The sequence below is a fragment of the Centropristis striata genome, chromosome 10, assembly GCF_030273125.1.
Source record: "Centropristis striata isolate RG_2023a ecotype Rhode Island chromosome 10, C.striata_1.0, whole genome shotgun sequence".
Lineage (NCBI taxonomy): Eukaryota > Metazoa > Chordata > Actinopteri > Perciformes > Serranidae > Centropristis > Centropristis striata.
Window position 1 is genome coordinate 18,679,156 of NC_081526.1, and position 21,184 is coordinate 18,700,339.

The window sequence follows — 21,184 nt, forward strand, 5'->3', positions numbered from 1 at the left end:
TATCGATACTTTTTTGAGTATCGATACTTTTGACAACCCTACTCTGTAATGCATTTATAACAAATAGTGTGACATCAAATAGTTGTCAATAAAACAGCCTTAGTAAAACAGAATCCCTGCATGCTACCTGCATTTTATGTAACTCACTTTAAGCAGATTTATTATTATTTTCACGATACAATCTGACATCAATTTGGTGCTCAAACAACTAAAAATATATATTCCAAAAATACAATCTCATTACATTCGACATAAACAACTATTTAATTAAGGTTTCAGTCTGTGTGTTTGTGGTGAAGAGAGGTGAAGAGTTCATACACAGACGGCAGCATTTCACAGCTGGATGACAGAAATACATCAGGTTTAAAACAGGCGGAGAGGTCTCAACTCGAGCAGACAGAGAGAAGACAATAGGTTTCATTTCTTTACCATTAAATGTTGTCTTTCCCCCTTGTTGTAGTATTTATAAAGCTTATGTTGCCAATACTTCTTCATAGTTCTTACTTTCAAATGTCGTCATATTTCACCATTGTATTTGGTCTTTTATCAACTTATTTTCCTTTAATTCTGATGTGTTTCTATTTTTTTATTAGAAAAAGTTACATATTGCCTTTACAAAAATATACAAGTTATAAGGTTATTATCACCATTACTAATAGTTTGATAATTGATATTAGCAGTAGTCATTTTTCTTAGTACGTCATCAAGCAGATAATAAACTGTTTCTTCGTTGACAGTAAACTCAGTCCACCAGTTCAGTTTTTATACTGAAATCCTGCAGGAAATCTGTTCAGAGGAAACTCACTGGGGATCACGATTGTTGCATCAACTCCACAGATGTTCAGGAGATTATAAATAGCTCTTAGTTGTGTTGAATGGCTTCTACACTTGAATCATGAAGTAAATAGAAACAGCCCCAAACACCCACACATCTACACTCCCTGTACAGGCTGAATCTCCGTCTGAAGAGGCTGCGGTCACCACAGCTTCAGCTTTGTAAACCATAGCTAATCTGCATCACGCTTTTCTAATAACAACTCTCTAAGTGGGGCTTTAATTCTTCATTTCCTCTGTGAAGAAAAAGTTTACCATGAAACTTTGACTTCTCTCCCTGCTAATTTTACAAATTCACTTTCAAGAAGAAAACTATTATGTTTTAACACAGATCAACTGAAATATTTCTATTAATAACTATGAATTAGAATACAGAATGTGCTCGTCCTGTTGTCCACTGCTTTGTGTTGAAGATGTAGATATAATGCATGCAGACAATATGGTAGTGAAGTGACTTGCTGTGGTACTTTTTTTTTGTCTGTTAGCTCAACAATACCATAAACCATATATCTTATTGTCTCTGAGCTCTTTATGGCAAACAGAAAGGCTTTTAACAAACATAAAGGTCTGGGTCACACTGTTAAAAAAACACAAAAAGTTACTATCCAGGAAGTTTCTGTATTATTTTACATCATTTTTCTTGTTTTCTCTACAGTAACTGCAAATGCCATTAAAGGAAAGGTAAATTACTTTTATCACAAGTATTAAATATAAAATGGAATTTGAAATCCATACATTAATATAATGGGAAATTATAGATTTTTTAACAGTATTTTTCAATAGCTTAATGGTCTACAAGAAATATGCATCACATTGCTGAATTTAAAATAAGGCAACTTTGTTTTCTTACAGTAAAGCTTTATACTTAATAAAAAAAAAAAGTAAATCATTAAAAACAGTAAAACCTTTGGTAATTCTACAGATATAAATATTTTAATACAGGTAATTACTGTAAATTATCCAATTTTTAAAGAAATAAACTGTTAAATAATGCCAGTGCTTAAGTTCAAACTTAAAAGACACGTTGTGCTTTTTTCTAAAAAGCTTTTAATATTTCCACCCAGCATTGCTATAAACTGTTCAATATTTCGGTTTTCTAAGGGAGCATTATCAGCCAGATCAACCCAAGCCGCCATAACAAATTACGACCCTGCCTTTTAAAGTTATCAGTGAACGAATGAGGGCGGCCTGATCTCTATCTCTGTGTTCGGAGCTGCCTTCTCTGGCCTGGTCTGTACACACAACAGACCAGGTGATACACAGAGAGAACAGGAAGAACGATCACTATCAGTTCTCCTGCAGACAGCTGGAACACTGGAGGAGGAGTTTGGTTTTATAGATCCACAGCTTCAGGTTGTCAGCCTATAAAACCTGCAGGGAAACTGAAGTTATGATGATATTATGATCTTTAGATTTTGGCCCATCAAAGGCATAATTGTGTCAATTGGTATTGGCAATTTTTTGTCTGATATAATAATAATAATAATAATAATAATAATAATAATAATAATAAGAAGAAGAAGAAGAAGAAGAAGAAGAAGAAGAAGAAGAAGAAGAAGAAGAAGAAGAAGAAGAAGAAGAAGAAGAAGAAGAAGAAGAAGAAGAAGAAGAAGAAGAAGAAGAAGAAGAAGAAGAAGAAGAAGAAGAAGAAGAAGAAGAAGAAGAAGAAGAAGAAGAAGAAGAAGAAGAAGAAGAAGAAGAAGAAGAAGAAGAAGAAGAAGAAGAAGAAGACATTTACATAACAAAAGTAGTGTTACAACCCCATATACAACTGAGAGAAAAAAACAGAGTAAGGGTAAAACTGAAACAAGATGACAAAGATGCAAATAAATATATTATGTACCAGTATGAAAACTTTTTAAACATGGAAAATATGCTTGGGGGTGACCTAGAAAAGTTTTTTTTAATTTTGATTTATTCTTTATTTTAATTTCCAGAATTGTAAACATTGCATGGATAATGTATAATAATTTATAATCACATTAAATATTCTTTATTGGAATTATTTGTTTTTTAAAAAGAAGTAGCTTTCTGAGTATTTTTTTCATAGTAATATTGGTGCAAATTTGGTGAACAATCCACACAAAAAGATCTATTTTCATTCCAGCTCAAAAATCACTCAATTGGCTTGCTATATGGTGATTCTTTTCCCCTCCTAAATTGGTCTCTGTATCAAACGCAGAAAATCACATATCGGTCAAGCTCTACTACAGACCAGTGGTGGAAGAAGTATTCAGATCCTTTACTTCAATAAAAGTACTGATACCACACTGTGAAGTGACTACAAGTAAAAGTCCTGCATTCAAAACGTACTGAAGTAAAAGTACAAAAGTATCAGCATCAGAATGTACTTAAAGTATCAAAAGAAAAAGTACCTGTTAACCAGAATTGACCAACTAAGATTGTTTTTATATATTCTAAATATATTATTGGATTATTATTATTAAGCAGTATTGTTGTAAAGGTAGGGCTAATTTACCTACTTACTGTCATGTGGTTTAATTTATAAAAATGTCTAATAATTTTAAACTGATTGTATTTTTCATGTTAAATCTCAACTTGAAAAGTAACTAAAGCTGTGGGCTAAATGAAGTACAGTAAAAAAGTAAAATATTTGCCCCTAAAATGTTGTGGAGTAGAAGATGAAAGTTAGATAAAATGGAAATACTCAAATAAAGTATCTCAAAATTTTACTTGAGTACAGTACTACAGTACTTTACACCTTTAGAAAATATGCTTTTTGTCAATTTTATACAGTAATCATTCAATTCAGGGTGTGTCTCAAACTGAATACCAGCATAAAATATCATCCATTGTTGCTTTTCATCCAGAAGTTATTGTTCTTTGGTTCATTGGTTATTGTAGCCTGTGCTGGTGGAACCCTCAGCAGGTGGAGATGTGCACAGATAAAGTCTCTCCTAGCAGCTCTGGCTCTCAGCCAAACCTAAACCATATCTCAGAGTCAAAGTCGACCTGCCTGGAGCTGCGAAGCCAGCAGCCCAGCAACACAAAACCATCCGTCTGTCACCACAAAGCCCTGAAGGGGTTTACTCTGGTAAACTTTCCAGAAAAGGAGAGTCAATATGAATCATTGTCTTTCTCTGCTAATGGTCACATTGTGGAAGGAAGGCTGCTGTGGAGACATACAGGCTACAGTCAACCTTTATGAGGAGGGAAAACAGATCTAGTTTCACATCTACAAGACTGTAATGTCTGTTTGCTCTTGAATGCGTCAAATTTAAATATCTGTGTCTTTTTTTTAATTTTCTTTATGTCAACGCATTAAATTAAGGCTTACTGGCAAGCAAAAAGTTACTATAACAGAATTTAAAAACACAACGACTGGTATGAAGGAGCTGATCAGCTGCAGATGTTTCGTTGCCCAGCCCTTCTCAGTAATCTGCTAAAGTATGTCATCACTGGTGTGTTTTCACAGCTTTCAGGCCACATTGATTGTGTTAATATTTAAGCTTGAAACATTAAAAAAAAAATCAGATCTGGATCATAAAACAGACAACGCTGCTCTACTGTTTCCTCGGCCTGTGTGGCAGGAATTCCAAAGAGAAGCTTGTTTAATTAGTTAATGTTGAACAACGTGACAACAGGCCTTGACCCTTCACCCCTCTTGCTATGGGAACAGTGGGAACAAACACATACACAAAGTAAACCCCGGCCAGGAACTTCCTACTATTCTGTTTTATGAGAAGAGCACTGGCCGGGTTTCCCCACAGGGAAGAAGAAGAAGAAGGAGAATAAAGACGACACTTCACGAGCTGCTTGCCTGGTTTAATGATATGATGTGTGCCCTCGTAAAATAAATCTACTGTACGACTGACAGTGTGTCAGTAACTCCTGCTGAACAGATTCAATTCACAGAGAGGAAGTGAGACAGAGGACACAGGCTGATGAAGAAAGCAAAGCAGTCGGAAGTGGTCAGAGGGGCTGCAGCTGCAACCACCACATGCTCAGAAATGTGTATGATATTCCCTAAATACAAGGACAGTACCATTTCTAAAAGTTAAGTAAAGCATAGTGATAGCAGCATTTCCTCCACCTGCAACCTCTTGAAATATAACAGGATCCCACTGAGTGATAAAACCTGTAATTTTCTGACAGGAAATCACAGTGAGAGGTCAGTTTCCCAAACACAAACAAAGTTTGCAATTAACTGACTTTTTTGGGGGGGAAACCACAATAGTTATTTATGTTAGATGATATATTGTCCCAGCTGTTAGAGCTGACATTGGGCGAGAGGCAGGGAACACCCTGGGCAGGTCACCAGGCTATCATACACACGTCAATTAAGAGACACCAATTAAACCTAAACTAAATGTCTTTGGACTGTGGATGGAAACAGAGAGAACGCTCAGAAGAGCCGCAAGCCGGATTCGAACCAACAACCCTCTAGCTGTGAGGATAACCACTAAGCACGACTACACCATCGGATAGGAAAACGTAATACATGTATATTACACATAGTCATACGTCATCCTGTGCGCAGGCGTACTGTCATAGTTTGCGTCTTGGAGCAAATACCAGCCGTTGTGAGCTAGCTAACTTTAATTTTACCATTAAATGTAGTATTTTAGTTGCATTTAGTGACATTCGTGTGTAGATGCGTCTGTTTGTTTATTTGTCTGTCTGTCAGTTTAACTTACCGTTAGTTAATGTTTGGTGGAACGTAACGTTAGTTACCTGGCTAACGTTAGCCTTATTTGTTGCATTGGCTAACTTTAAATAAGAGTATCAATTTTCTATTTTGTTGTTTCCTCATCCTTAGTTTTGTGTTGTGTGTGTTTTTTTTTTTTTTACAATGACATTTGTGTGTACGGTGAACTGGTGCAAACCAACACAGTGGATTTCATGAAATACCTTGGGCAACAACGGACTTTGGGCTGTCGACCATCAGTGGTTGAACTTGGTTGAGCTGGAGGACAGACGACGACAGTGCGGCCACATTTGTATTTTAACCTTGGACTGTACTAATGCAATGGTAGTGGAGATGGGATATCAGAGACGGCTGAAGTGGAGGAGGGACGCTGTCCCAGCCGCCAGCCTTGATGAATAGGTGAGAATTATTTTAATTATTTTGCTCTCCTTGGACCATGCACGTATCAGGGTGTAGGTGTGGCAGTGTCAGAAACCCCACCATGAAGATATAGAAACAGATTTTTTATTGGAGTGAGATACTTTTGAATAACTTTGGGGTTTTGTCTCATTAGACCAAATCACAAGTCTCTGTGTCATTTTTGGACTCTGGCTTGAGCTAAGAATCCAATATCATCAAAATGACAAAGATAGCATTTTTCCACGTCAGAAATGATGCCGAAGTAAGGACGTTTTTAACACGATTAACAGGATGCAGAAAATTTGATTCATGTCTTCATTAGTAGCAGGTTGGATTATTACAATAATGCCCTCTTCACTGACCAGAGAGCACATTCCCCCTATTTTAGCTTCCTTTCACTGGTTCCCCATTGCTTTTAGACTTGATTTTAAGGTTAACACACAAACAAAGCTCTTTGTTGTATCGCACCTTCTTAATTTTAAATAAACTACTTTCACTTTTTTTTCTGATGTTCAATTGTGTAATTTATTCTTTTATATCTATTCATGTTTTTTTTATCATGTTTTAAGGACACACTGTAAAGCACTTGAAGTTGCCTCTGTTGGTTTTAATGCCGATACTGTGTAATACTTTGAGCTGTATTTTATGTATGGAAGGTGCTTTACAAATAAAAAGTTACTATTATCCCTCTTCATATGAAGTGAGAATATGACACAAAGTACTGTTGCAGACTTTTTTTCTTTTAGAAATCTTTTTTTGTCTGGGGCTGGTCACAATTGAGCTCCACTGTTGAGAGTTGGATCCTGACTGGCTTTGGGTCAGTTATTAACATCAAATAAACTCAAATAGTGATAAGAAGACTGGTGTTAATGTACCAGTTGCCATAGTAACAAAAACAGACTATAGAGTCTGGAGCAGGGGCTTTCCTGTAAACCCTGTGACGGAAATAATAACCCCAAATTTTGGTTTAACATACTTTTTAATCCCTCTTTCTGGTCTTGTTTTCCCTGATGTTGCTATTTGTGAACCTGACAGCTGGCTTTCTCTTGCCTCTCAAGTTGTTTACCTTGGTTTCTGCCTGTACTGTTTGAGTGTATTTGTGTTTTTCTTTACCGGTGATCCTGCCTGTCGGCTCCCCGTGGCCTCTCCTCCTTTGCAGGAGGAAGAAGTCGTTGCTCCTCACGGTCACCCAGAGCTTTAGAGCGTTTTTCAGCAGAACTTCCTCCGGGTTTAGCCACATTTCTTCCAGCAGGGAGGGACCGGAGGAAGCCCTCCGCCGTCTCCGGTCTTTGCAGCGGCGGTATGTAAAGTTTCCTCCGGCTGTCCTCGGGCTCGGGGGCTTGCCTGATCGATCCTACAGCGGCGGGTTTTCAGGTTTATCCATGACTATCCTGCGCTTCCGACAGCGGCAGGCTTCACCTATGGGCTTCACACTTCCTTGCCACTCGTCTGCTCCCTCACGCCCGATTTGCAGCAGCTGTACACACCAGTCAAAGGTCGTCTATTTGAGAAGATGCCTCACTCTGTCGCAGAATCGCGTTCAAGCAATTTTGTGGGAGGATTTAAAGAAAATATTATTTAAATCAGGGGTCTCAAACTCAAATTACATGGGGGCCGCTGGAGGCAGTATCAAAATGACAAAAAAGACAGGAAAATACTATAAGAAAAAGACACAAAATGACACACAAAAAATAAATTACTTAGAAAACACACAAAATTACCAAAAAAAAGACAGAAAATTACTTTAAAAAATGACACAAAATTACCAAAAAAAAGACACAAAATTACAAAAGACAGAAAATTACTAAAAAAATGACACAAAATTACCAAAAAAAGACACTAAATTACCAAAAAAAGACAAAAAATTAAAAAACACACAAAATTACTGAAAAACCCCTAAATTACTTAAAAACGACACAAAAAGAAACAAAATGACCAAAAAAGACAGAATTACCAAAAAAGACATAACAGAACATATTTTTTTAAACTATCCTGTAAAAATGTTTTTGATCCCTGAACTGTGAAACATGGCAATAGAAAATGTATCTGTTTTTAAATTTTGATACAAAAAGCTCAGTAATTGTCAAATAATAAATTAAAAAAGAGTGTTTTCCTGACAAGTTGTTGAAGGTTCTTAAATTTAATCACCTTCCATTTTAACTTTATAAAACTTTATAATTACATTAATTTTCAGAATGAATAAACAAGTTAAAAACAAGGTTCGAAACTAGCCGATAACTTAAGCCACATATTGTCTACAGCTCATTATAGTGCACATAGGATATTTAACTGGAAAAACTTAGAAGTGCACATGTCTAGTGCATAAGATAATTTAAAATTCTGTATGAATTTAAAGCCCCAATATGTAAGATTTCCAACTATAGCGACCCCACAATGTATTAATGGACACCTGGCCCGAAATGGCTCCTCTATATGATAACAAATAAGATACATGCTTACTTACTTACTTACATACTTACTTATTTATACTATTCTATAATCCTTTAGTTTACATATCTACAAATCATTATGTAATTTTTAAAACTTATTGTTCTAGATATGGAAATATCTACAACAGTCAGCCATGTTAGCTATAACTGTTATGATAATTCTCAAAAAACAAGAACTTTGAACCTACACACGCTTTAAAAATAAATAAATAAAAAGTAGAATTTATGTTGATTATACAGATAATCAACAAATACATTCTCAATGCATATAATAGTCATTTTTAAAATAGGCTCAAAGGAGGTAGGAATAGGAAAATAAAGTTTACTAAACTGAAATACAGCAGCATTTAATGTAAAAAAAAAAAAAAAAAAAAGCCAGAACAAAAAACAGTTCTTTAATTTTCTCTTTTAAGAATGTCAACTTAAACATGACATGCTGATTGCAAAAGAACTGCAATGTCTCAACAAGAAACCCCTTTTAATGCAAAAAATAAACACAGTCCTAGGTGACATTTGTGGTTCCTGAAAAAAAGACAGAGTGAGAGCTCTTCGTTTTATTTTCTTTCTCTTCCGCATTTCCACAACTTTCCCTTCCGCCAGTTCCAACAGAAAGCCACTGGCTCTCCTGTGATTGGCTGTTCAGTTGACACAACGTTCAGGTGCTCAGTACACAAATTATAAAACACAAAGGCTCATTGTATTAATTCTGTCCATTCATCTTTATGACAAGGACAATGCCCGAAGGATCTTAATATCCTGTCATTCCATTGCTCCTGACACTGAGGGAAAAAAACAACAACTGAATGTTTTAAGGCCTTTAGTTGATGTTGTGTAACACTCAGATTGATTTATATGCTGAAAAGTGCAGACAATCATAACTGTTGAAACCATTAGACCTAAGTTTCAACCCTGCACAAAGGAATACAGTAAATAAAGGAAACATAGAGTACCACAAATTCTAGTCAAATCATATATGTGATTTATTACTGATACAAAAATCAATTATCCTATAGCTACCTCTTAGAGAGAGAGGAAAAGCAACAAAGATAATAAGGATGAAGATCTCTTTGGCTGTAATACAATTGTGGAAACCCTGAGAGGCAGGTGAGGAAAGAAATCTGTAAGTCTTATCTAAATCGTTTTTGCTCCTTAAGTACAGTTTTAAAAAGCTGTATTTCCTTACAAAAGGTTTGTGGTATTAAAAAAACAAAAAATACCTGCAAAAATATTTTCAAACTGTTTTCATCACATTTTTCCTCACTTGCCTCTCAGGGGTTCTGTATAAAAGCCCAGTTCTTCCAGAAATTAAAAAATAAATCCCTTTTTGTACAGCCAGAATCCATGTGACAGAAACATTAACAGTTTTTTGTTGGATCATTACAAGCATGACATATTGTATAAAGAAGCATGGCGCCGTGGTATAAGCAAGCCCGTGGTTTTCCTGGATATACAATTAATCCAGCTGAAATAACGCAACCTGACTGCAGCCATCATGTTTGGTGTGTTACTTACTGTGATAATTCAATTAAACACAACTTTATTTCGGGAATATGAACCATGTGTACCCAGAGTATACTCAATTGACATATAGCACAAACTAGAATTTGATACAGGGGCCCTCAAAACAGACATCATTAGGTAGTAATCCAAGACCTTTGTTAGTACTTTATTGGTGCCCATTCCATGACAGTTTCCCATTGTCCATTCTGGTACCCAGTTTTGTCCACCTTGGAAATCAATATTCGCTAGGGTCAGGTATCAGTAAATACCACCATGTATGAATTTGATCTCACATTGAACAAGCGTGTAAAGTAAGTAAGAAGAGGAAGTAGAAAAAGAGGAAGTTGAGCAAGTAAAACTGGTAGGAGCTTAAATTAGATGTCTGCATAGTGTGCCACCAATTTTAAGACATACATGTCACTTCAGTAATCATTTTATTAAGGTTAAATCCTGACTTACAGACAACATACAGTGCACCTCTGTTTTATTTGTATGTGATTAATGTATATTCAATTTAACTTCCCTTATACAAGTTAAGTTATATGTTTATGGTTACTGTTATGTAATGTACTAAACAGCATATTTTGTTTCTTTCTTGATTTTTGTTATAGGCTGCTTAAGTGTCTTTGCAGTATATCAATGCACAAAATACAAAAAATGATCTCTGAACAGAAGCAGTAATGTATTGCCTAGTAACACTACCAAAAAAACATGTATTCATAGATTAGGCTAATAATAACAACGAGTAGCTACATTTTATTGTATACTTCTAAACCTTTGCAAAGCACATGGTTTATTGTCAAATATTAGTTTTGGTTTATATTTAATAGTTTCTGTTTTACTTCATGTAGATATTTTTATTTTATTTTAGGTATGCTTGCTGTTTGTCCACCTGTTATCGAGACTAAATAAACCAATTTTAAGAGGGGGATGCATTACACATGGTGTGTGTGTGTGTGTGTGTGTGTGTGAGTGTCTAACAGCACCTGTTTGGTTTCGCTCTCGACAGCCACAAATGGAATGCTGCGCTCCGGCTCCTTATATGGTCATATCGAGCCTCAAAAGGAAGTTGGTGTCACTTTTATTATTGTTCCACCTCTAGCTCATATGTTCCTCGTCTTTTAAAACAGAAATTACCTACCTTAATCACAAAATAAAAATATATAACATGCCTTCTGTGTGTATACTTAATTAAAGTATAAACAAACAAACCGTGGGCGCATTTGTGCTTATTTCAGACAGTCGTGGCTTTTTGTTTTCTGTCGGAATCGTTCCGTCTTCGGTCCTTCTGTTTCCGTGTCTGGAAGGAGAGCAGTGGTGTGATTCAGAGGAAGCGTTTATCCGTCAAAATGCAGGTTGGTGAAACTTGATTTGATTAAAATTCTTGGGTTTAACGTTGGTGAATGAGAGGACTGAAAATCCATTAATGTCGGTGTTCAGTGTTGAGATGTTTTTAGACAGCGCTTTTAAACGCAGCTAGCAGTGTAACTGGGCGTATCAACGGGTTAAATCGTCACCCTGTTAAAATAATGGCCTAACTCATTTGTTCAAGTATTGCAGGAAACACAGAAAACTTCACCAAAAGTGTAACATATGACATTTATTGATCATTTCACTCAAAAAGGATGTAACAAAGGATGGCTATTGGCATAGTAATAACACCGTGTGCAAATTATGTAATTTAAGAGACAAATGACTTAGGCCATTTTTTGAACATGCCTTTGTGACTTAAGCAAGATATGGTAACACTTTATTTTGAAGGTGTCTACATAAGAATCATACAAGCCTGTCAGAAACATGACGTGACAAGTATCATGAGCATTGATATTAATGTGTCATTAATGTTCATGACACATCCCATGTCATGTTTATGACACGCTCATGTCACTCTTTTGTTGACACCTTCAAAATAAAGTGTTACCATATCTTGCTTAAGTCACAAAGGCATGTTCAAAAAATTGCATAAGTCACATTTTACTTTGACTTAAGCATAATAAATCCGCTCAAGTCACATACTTGACATAGGCCATTATCTTAAAGGGGTAAAATCACATGATCTGGTCAACTGAGGATGTAGGCGATTTTACCATAGGTGGCCGGCATCATGAAGAGATGATTTAGGCAAAAAAAAAAAAAAATGACTTAAGCGTTTATTTTAACAGTGTGACGATATGCTATCTTACTATTAGCTATTTTACAGTTTACAGCTTAATCTGCCAAACCTGTCTAAAAGATGTTAAAATGAAATTAGCTGGTGCAAGAACTGAAGCGTTTAGTGAAAAATCTAATTATTATATATACATTTAACTGACTGACCATTTTGATCATGTCAAACATTTGTTAATAAACTGGTTTGAAAAGCTAAATAATCTCAACTATAACGTTATAGTGTTAGTGTAAGTACTCTACGCCCTGTACTATTGTTTTGCTCTATATAATGTTAATCTTATGTTAATAAGATTAAAGAAGAAAATTCAAGTTTATTATTTGTCTGAGGCCCCTCAAGTTTTTTTATGTGGCAAATACAACTGTACAAATTCATATATTTGGTGCTTAAACCAGCATAGACCCTCCAGGCCCATAAGGTGTACATAGCTCATTCCGTGTTTAGTAAAGCAAACTTTTTATGTGCTAAAGTTGGTTAACTGATGAAGGCAATTTGTTTTTTTGAACAAACATTGTAAAAGTAAACCCCTTAGTAATTTGGTACAAAGCTTCAAAAAATAGCACATCAGAGCTAGACGAAACCTAGAATAACAATACTTGTTGTTTGATCTCCCAGGACCCAAATGAAGACACAGAGTGGAATGATATCTTGAGGAAAAAAGGCATTCTTCCTCCCAAAGAGGTGCCTAAAGATGATGAAGAGGAGGAGCTGGCTCTCCAACAGCAGTCTATAGGTAAGTGGGACAGTTTGGAATATATCAGTGTTTCTTTGTGGCTTGATTTTGGAAGAGACATGCTCCCACCCTGCAGTACATGGGTTTAAAGTGTCACTAAAATAAATCTACCCCACACACAAGGTTTTATTTGCTGACGACAATCACATCAATTATATCAAATGTGATATTTAAGGTTTCTGAAAGAGTTCAGTGTTGTATAATTTGAGTGTTAGATAATTAGGAGAACTACGTGATCAGCTGCTTACTGTTGTTGTTTCTCTGAATAGTTAAAACGTATGAGGACATGACGTTGGATGAACTGGAGGAGAATGAAGATGAGTTTGGTGAAGAAGATGAGGCCGCCATCGAAATGTACAGGTAAATGGAGATTATACAGGATTTATAATATTTTAATTTGTTTGAAAAATTAATTTAATCCCCAAAATCTATAAGCCTGTGACAAGCTAAGTAAGTAAACATGAGACTTCTGTAATGTGTGTGAGTGTGGCTGAATCCCTTTAGCGCTGACTTCACACTGATATGAGACATGTGTCCTTGCAGACAGAAGCGTATTGCAGAGTGGAAGGCTACTCAGATTAAAAACGTGTTTGGAGAGGTGGTGGAAATCTCAGGGCAGGACTACATCAAGGAGGTCAACAAGGCCGGAGAGGGCATCTGGGTGGTGCTGCATCTCTACAAACAGGGGTAGGTCATTTGTTTTTGTTCATTAAAAATCAACCAAAATTTCTGTTATGTAATGTTTTCAACAGACAGTGATGCTATGTATAGACTATCATATTTGCTGTAATATTAGCTGGGGAAAAAACTCTAACTCATCTACTTTCAAACTAAAGAAGCATTTGTTTATCTACATGTGAAAAGCTGTGTTATAGAAACCTCAATCCTAAATATCTTGGAGCAGGACTTAAAGTCTGAACCCTTAAGCAGTTTAAATCTTGCTTTGGTTTAGTTAGCTAAATGAATGGTTAAATAAAGAAAAGAAAACAACAATTTTGATGATCAGTCAAGTTCTTTATCAAGAAACAATGTCAAACATTGCAGCTTCCTAAATGTGAATATTTGCTTCTTTTTCTTGTTGTATATCATCGTAATTGCTCTGTGTTGCTTTGAACTGTTGGTCAAACAAAATAAGCAATTTAAAGAAATCACCCTAAACCTGAGTTGGCAAAAAGCAAAACAATTAGAGACATTGATTTAGTCAAAAAACAATTAGAGAGATTGATTTAGTAAAAAAACAAAAACAATTAGAGATTGATTGATTTGTTACAGCCCAAGCTGTCCGCGCATCAGTCTGCCTATTATGACCAACTCTGGCTGTGACGCAAGCAGAAAGTGCAGCATGAACAGGTCTACATGAGGTTTTCTCTCTGCTCATTTCCCAGCATCCCTCTGTGTACGCTCATCAATCAGCACCTGACCATGTTGGCCAGGAAGTTCCCTCAGACCAAGTTCCTCAAATCCATCTCCACCACCTGCATCCCCAACTACCCGGACCGCAACCTGCCCACCATCTTTGTCTATTTTGAGGGCGAGATGAAGGCTCAGTTCATTGGGCCACTGGTCTTTGGGGGCATGAACCTCAAAGTTGAAGGTAGGAGGTGGCAGCAGTGTGACTAAAAGTCTTGTAAATGAACATACAGCTGTTGCAGTGTTATATTTGGCATTTTGTCAGTTCAAAGATATAGAACAAAAAAGTTTGCACCGTCATTGCCACATTGTACCACATTCAACACTCTTGGGTACCCAGCAAAAAATCTGCAAGGTGTCAAGTGATCAGATTAACAGTTCCCAAGATATGTAAAGGACACACATACACACACACACACACACACACACACACATTACTTGTTTTCTAGTTAGATGTGATGTCATTCAAAAATGCATTTAATCTTTTTAATATTGTAGTTTTCAACAAACTGTCACATCCTGTATGTCATCATATTTTATTTTTAATCAAGTGTTTGGTATTTGTCTTGCCTGTCCCATCCAGAGCTGGAGTGGAGGTTATCAGAGTCTGGGGCAGTAAAAACAGACCTGGAGGAAAACCCCAAGAAGCAAATCGAAGACAAGCTAATGTCATCGATCAGAAGTTCGCTTCCTACAAGAAAGGACAGTGACTCTGAGGATGAGGATTATTAGAAACATGCTTTTTACTCCAAACCAGAAAAACTGTGTGGCCGATTTGTGGGAAACACTCAGAGGACCTTGAGCAGGGACAGAGAGGGGGCGACATGTCCTTTTGTCAGCATATACATTTCATATTTTAACCACTCTGACTCTTATGTGGAACTCAATCCTGCTCAAGGGCACTTGAACGGGACACTTGGCTGGACCCATGACCTTGTTGAACAACCAGCCTCCTGTACATTTCTGTGGGAAAGTTGGGAAACAGTACAGTCACTCTTTTGTAATGTAAAAAAACATCTCATCTGATTTTTTTTTTTTTTTTACAAAAGCAGCAAAGACAAATTGTAATTCTTTTATTATGTTTCATGATACTTATGTCACAAAATGTACATGTACATTGAAATCTGTTGAATTAAATGTGAGTTCACCTCTTTGCCATAATAATCTGTGCCAGTTCTTTTCCTTAATTATCATTGTTATGGGAATCTGTCACTGTTGATTATGAAGTTCTTCTTCAAAAGATTATTCTGAGTGTTTTTATTGTCATTTTGTGACACCCATGTGTTGTGTCACAGTGAAACATGCCTAATTTGTGCTTGGTAACAGGTCACATCGACTCACACCAATTAACATTTGGAAGCAGGAAGACACATTGCAGCCATGGTAGTGCAGTTCTATTTTTTTCAATCTGTACAAAGATTTATTTTCTGTTGACAAAAAGTCATATTTCTGTCAGATGCTGTGTATCGCTCCACCAGTTGTTTAGGGTTTGGTGTTTACAGGCTGCCCACTGCTCTTCTGTTAATCCTGATTTCCTCTTTTGTTTTTGTAGATTTTTCTTCTACAACATCCCCTCTGGCAGACCTCAAAGCTTCTGTTTCATTAGGGAGAGAGAGAAAAGAGTGTCAGTAAATCGAACCTAAACAGTGATGTAATTTAAAAAGATTTGCGCAGGCTCTCTTAATCGCTGGTTCACCACTTCTTGGCTTCCTGGCGAGACTGACTCTTTGTAGAAATGGTAAGACTGTTTTTTTTTCTATGATTATGAATTCACAGCCTATAATCCTTCTAGAATGGGTTGTACCTTTATTACAAATAGGCTTTACAGTCTCATTTTTCACTGATGTTCAGTGCTGACATGTTTTAAGGAGAATATTCGTAGTCTGTGGGCCTTTGTTTCTGATTGTATTCGGCTCCAACAACCTTACAATTTTCAATCAGGTAGGGCAAATTGTGTAGCTTTAGAGGCAAAACAAAAGGCTGAAATGTCAAAAATAAATGATACATATATCTTGTGTTTTCTTACCAAAAGTAACACCTTTTTCTTTCTCCTCTGGGAAAGCTTGGGGGAAAGTCGCATCAAAGGATGAACTGAGTGAGACTGGAGGAACAAAGAGGAGAGTTAACTTAGAGAGGCAGAAAACCAGAAGTTTGTTTCAGATTCATCGGACAGATAGCTTTGGCTTCTTTTGTGAAAAGAAAACTCAATGTAAAAATCATTACATTTTAGCCCCAGTAGTGATATTTGGTGTTCAAATAACCTACAAATGAAATCTTTGCTTCCTCTGTGCATCCAGGTATTCATTGTTCAGTGTTTAAAAAAAAGTTTGTAACCTTCAAGCAAATGTTTAATGTCCCCTTTCCATTGACATTTTAAACAACAAATGAAAAAAACACATTAAATGAATGCAATAGCTCTTGAAATTGACATTTTTAGGACATAATGAATGAAACGATTACCACCAGTGGTTTGTTTCTTTCCCTGCTCACCTCTTGTTGTACAGCTCCAACAGAGTTGCGTGCTTTGGAGTAATGAAACAGGAACTGGAAATAAAAGGGGAGAATCAGAAGAAAGGTGAACTCCTGCTGAAAAAATTATATAGATATATATATATATATATATATCAGAAAAAAAGTAGAATTGAGGTTTACAACTTACTCTTTTGAAAACATTCTGGACTTGATCCTGTTGGGAAACACAATTTTAGATTAATAAGTAATATAAGAAAATAACGGTTTGGTTTTATAGTAAGGATATTCTTGATGGTTGCATTACAGCATTGTCCACAAAACAGTTACTCTCACTGTGAATATATATCACATTGCTATATTCATATTGTTCAGATTATTTACCTTTTCTGTCATTTTAGAAACAACTTTCTTCTGTTTGTCATTGCTTTCTTATGTTGAACAGTTAAATATGTGATAAATATTTTAGTTTTTAGGATCAACTGAGACTTCTGATGAAAGTTTTAGGTGATGTTTTTTTTTTCAGTGTCTGGAGGCTGATGGTTCTCGAACTGTTAACAGATAAAGCTCTGTTAAACTGTGATGAGACTCTTGATATCACTAAACCACATGTCAATGAAACTAGAGGACCCAGTGCTCCGTCTCTCATTTAGTATCTCAGCTGGTTTTCTCACTTGCTACTCCCTCTAAAAATTATTAAAACCGATATTGCCTACATTTTATGTTAGCTATTACATATATCAAGCCAAGTTATTTTCAACAGCTGCAGCCTACTGTTTCAAAATTATTTAGGGAGAACGCAGCCTGGTCTCTAACCTCCTTGTAGTGAAACCTTTTTTCTGGTTTTAATCGGTAGAGTTAAAATAACGACCAAGTTTTATAATTGACAGAGGTAATAGCCTTCTGTTAACAGCAATCCTATCAAGATGACACAGTTATTTAGACAGTGATATGGTACATCTGAGAAATATAAATAATACCTCATTCTGGTCTCCCCATAAAACATCGCTCAGATCATCGCTTTGGATGCCTCGCACCTGCAAACAAACAACTCACTTCATTATGAATTAATAATGGAGGATGAACATAACAACATGTCAGTTCCAACACCCGTGGCAGAAATGTCACATGTGGAAATGGGAAAAACATGGATAAAGTGTATGAAACTATCAGTATTCTAGGGATGATTTGAGTGTGGATGGATGTAAAATGAATTAATTTCCTACCTTTCTTAACTCTACCCCGTCTTCCCACTCATCGAAAGGACTGGCATCTGAGTGAAGAGCATGTGACGATTTGTGAATATTGTAAGTCATACTGGAAACATTGTTTATAGGGCTGCATCTCAATTTATTGAATACAACCATAATTGCCATCATGATAACAATAAATTAAAGAAGAGAAAGCTATACTATTCTATTTGTATAACAATTCTTGGGTTTGCAGTCCACAATAGTTAGTTGTGATTTTATTTTACTTTGTTGCATTTGTATGTACTGTTATTTCACAAATGTTAATACAACAATACAATACAATATATTGGCATAACTAATTGTCTTAAATGCAGACTTAAGAGTGTCCTTCCCCCAAAAAATCCCTTTAGGTCGTTTTGTACAAGCAGTAGGACATCGATCTCTAGTGGTGCCAGTAATTCCTCCAACATAAAAGAAAGTCAGGTAATGTATTATTAAGAACAAAAGTCCACGTAGGCAAGAGCTCAAACAACTTGACCCAGCAGAACGCAGTTTGTGTCTTGTGTAAAACCAAAAGTCGACTTTTTGACTTAATTTAAGTTGACACGATATTCTACGTCATGTGTGCGTCTCATAGATAGACTGTACAAAAGAAGTGAACTACAGGTTGCAAGTATCAAGTTCAGCATATTGGTTGTCGCCATCTTGTTGTTTTGGAACCAGAAATGACACTAGCACTAACTAGCTTGGTTAGCAAGGTGCAACCGTAAGTCAAGTCCTGAGTGTCTTTTAATTCAACCGAATGCAGGAACAAGATATTTTTAGGTCACCAAAATGTTTCAGTTAACACACAGTTAACTGAAACAGGAAAACACACAGTGTACTGTGGTAGCGACCTGTCAATTACAAGGTGCCCACGCCCTAAAACATACCCTGCTTTTACTCTCAATGGGACCATAATTTACTAAATGAACATCATGCTGTATTAAAGACTTGACATTAACAAATAAGACCATAAACTTATTAGAAAAATATTTTCTGAGATAATAAATCAAGTGAGAAGTAGGGTCTTTTTCCTCATATACTTCTATACCTTAGGCACTTTCACACTTTCTTCACTTTTTAGACATGTCCATTGCTGCTTGGTAACACGCTTGTGTATTGAAGTGAATTAACGCAACAGACATACCCAAATACATTGTCTGTATTTATATAAAATACATAATGATTTAATTTCATTTATTTATTTACTCTACATTTTCGACTTTTAAAGGTTTTGTAAATTATTTAAATACTTTTCCCACCACTGTGTGTATCCAGTAAGCCATACTTTTTAAAGGCTTATGTGTTGAAATGGTTATTGAATAGTTAATGCTTTACAGGCAAGTGATGAATCATTAATCAGGAGAAATTACTGTGTTTTATGCATATCCTTTTCCAGAATAACTTGCTTCGTCATAGCTCATTAATTCATGAAGAATATCCTTCAAACTGACAGTTGCACCATGAAAACAAACTGCAGAGCATCCAGACTGACATCAAGTTTTAGCCTAAATAACTGCACAGCTTACATGTGCACTGTTGATGGGTTGGTGTAAATGAGAAAAGCTGTGACCTTTTGCTAATGACATGCAATCACTGACCTGGTGGCATATTAGAAATTCATTATTAAAGAGGAATTATTGATTTTGTCATCATGAAAATAGCACCTTTCAGCCACAGAGGCATATTGCTTTACAGAATGCCATAATGCATTCACAAAAGCTTCTTCCTCCCCAATTATCCATCATCTGAAGCTGATCTTAAGCATTTCAAATAATAATAATACTAATAATTGGGTGATTTAGGTTTGTTTCCTTACAGGCTACATGTGTAACACTTTGCAATGAACTTTACAAATATAACCCTGTAACATGTTTCAAAAAATGGAATAAATAAATAAATAAAATGTAAATGTAAATATTAGATGTAATTTTGTTTCTGTTGTTTCGAGGATTAGCTTAATAGATGTATTCTAAGACAAAATCAATGAGGGGAAAAATCCATAATCAAATCTGCATTTAAAGTAAAATTGTTACTTTTTGACCACAAAAATGTACAGGTCATTTGTTATTTGCATGTCCAATCATCACTGACATAACCAAACAAAATTCATTGTTGGCATAATAATCTATTTATTTAGATTTTGTTGAGTTGGTCCTTGTTGTCATACATTTAAATATCACTCACCTGTTGTGCTCCAACATCCAAGAAAGCAGAATAAGTATAAAAGAAAAAGTTGTCGTACAGTTGCAAAAGTCATGACTGTCTGGGCTTTCTCCTCTTCCGCTCTTGATTTGCGCGCTTTTTGGAGATGCTGTGCCGCTAAGGTGCGCGCTGGTCTGCACGGTTGGGTTAGTCTGGGCTGGTTGATCTCGGTCCCCGAGAGCTGTGCGGTCTGAATACCGCGCCCTCTGCCCACAGCACTTTAAAAGCACACAACCTTGCGGGTTGACAGACATCATTTCGTGCGCAGAGGTGACCAATCAGACCGACCCGGTCATCAGCACACCCGCTTGCGCAAATCCAACGCGCACCTTACACCCCCATCTCTCTCTTACACACACACACACACACACACACACACACACACACACTTTTCTGGGAACACAACAGCATAGGGAATACTGCTCTGCTTGTGTGTGCTGATGTCACATATGACTGGAATATTCTTCAGTTTGAGAAGGGAAATGACGATAACCCAGGTTAAAAACAACTATAGACTCCTATGGTAAAATCTCTCGGTAACACTTTACAATAACCATCATTTATAAACAGTAAACAGATAGTTTATTAATGTTTAATCATCATTTATAAACTGTTTATAGACCATTTAGAATGGTAAATACATAATTTATTAATGTTTAAGTAACTTAATCATGTATAAGTGGCAAATAGGTGTATATTATAAATGAATATACACCTATTTGCCACTTATACATGATTAAGTTACTTAAACATTAATAAATTATGTATTTACCTATGTATAAGTGGCAAATAGGTGTATATTCATTTATAATATACATGTCTATTAATGTAAGTTTATAGTTACTTTACCATTAACAAACGATTAATTTCAAATTCATTGTTTATAAATAGGTTTATTTGCACCCATTTTAATATTTTTAACACCATATTAAGTATGTTAATAATTTTGAAATGATTCATCTACCTTTAAGAAATTGGTTGAAGACATTTAACGATTAAATACGTAAAGCACTTTGTAAATGGTTAATAATTGGTTTATAAACCATCTATAAACATTATTTAGTTGGTTATTGTAAAGTGTTACCAATCTCTCATCTGTAAGATGTTTTCTCA

General features: G+C 35.8%; 3 protein-coding genes and 1 long non-coding RNA gene across 4 annotated transcripts in view; 2 read left to right on the top strand and 2 right to left on the bottom strand.

Moving 5' to 3' along the window:
- The window catches only part of LOC131978903 (TBC1 domain family member 8), a 31,902-nt gene extending 23,997 nt beyond the window's left edge, over nt 1–7,905 (bottom strand). The window contains exon 1 of the mRNA XM_059342718.1: nt 7,016–7,905. Coding sequence (XP_059198701.1) covers nt 7,016–7,142 — 127 coding nt within the window. The 5' untranslated portion in view covers nt 7,143–7,905. The remainder of the gene's footprint in view (nt 1–7,015) is intronic.
- Nucleotides 5,025–16,774, top strand: LOC131978906 (uncharacterized). Its single transcript, XR_009395015.1, has 3 exons — nt 5,025–5,902; nt 15,489–15,545; nt 15,715–16,774. It is a non-coding gene; the product is annotated as an uncharacterized LOC131978906 (long non-coding RNA).
- On the top strand, nt 11,109–15,202 carry pdcl3 (phosducin-like 3). The gene is made up of 6 exons (XM_059342719.1): nt 11,109–11,207; nt 12,635–12,752; nt 13,022–13,112; nt 13,296–13,439; nt 14,138–14,346; nt 14,746–15,202. Exons 1-6 carry the CDS (start codon nt 11,202–11,204, stop codon nt 14,892–14,894), a joined length of 717 nt encoding a protein of 238 aa, XP_059198702.1. The 5' UTR covers nt 11,109–11,201; the 3' UTR covers nt 14,895–15,202.
- On the bottom strand, nt 15,624–20,126 carry nms (neuromedin S). The gene is made up of 7 exons (XM_059342720.1): nt 20,054–20,126; nt 17,858–17,904; nt 17,612–17,668; nt 16,822–16,848; nt 16,653–16,706; nt 16,189–16,263; nt 15,624–15,756 (listed from the first exon to the last, which is right to left on the bottom strand). The coding sequence occupies exons 1-7, from the start codon at nt 20,124–20,126 to the stop codon at nt 15,748–15,750; spliced, it is 342 nt and encodes a 113-aa protein (XP_059198703.1). The 3' UTR covers nt 15,624–15,747.
- Nucleotides 20,127–21,184: the final 1,058 nt, after the last annotated feature.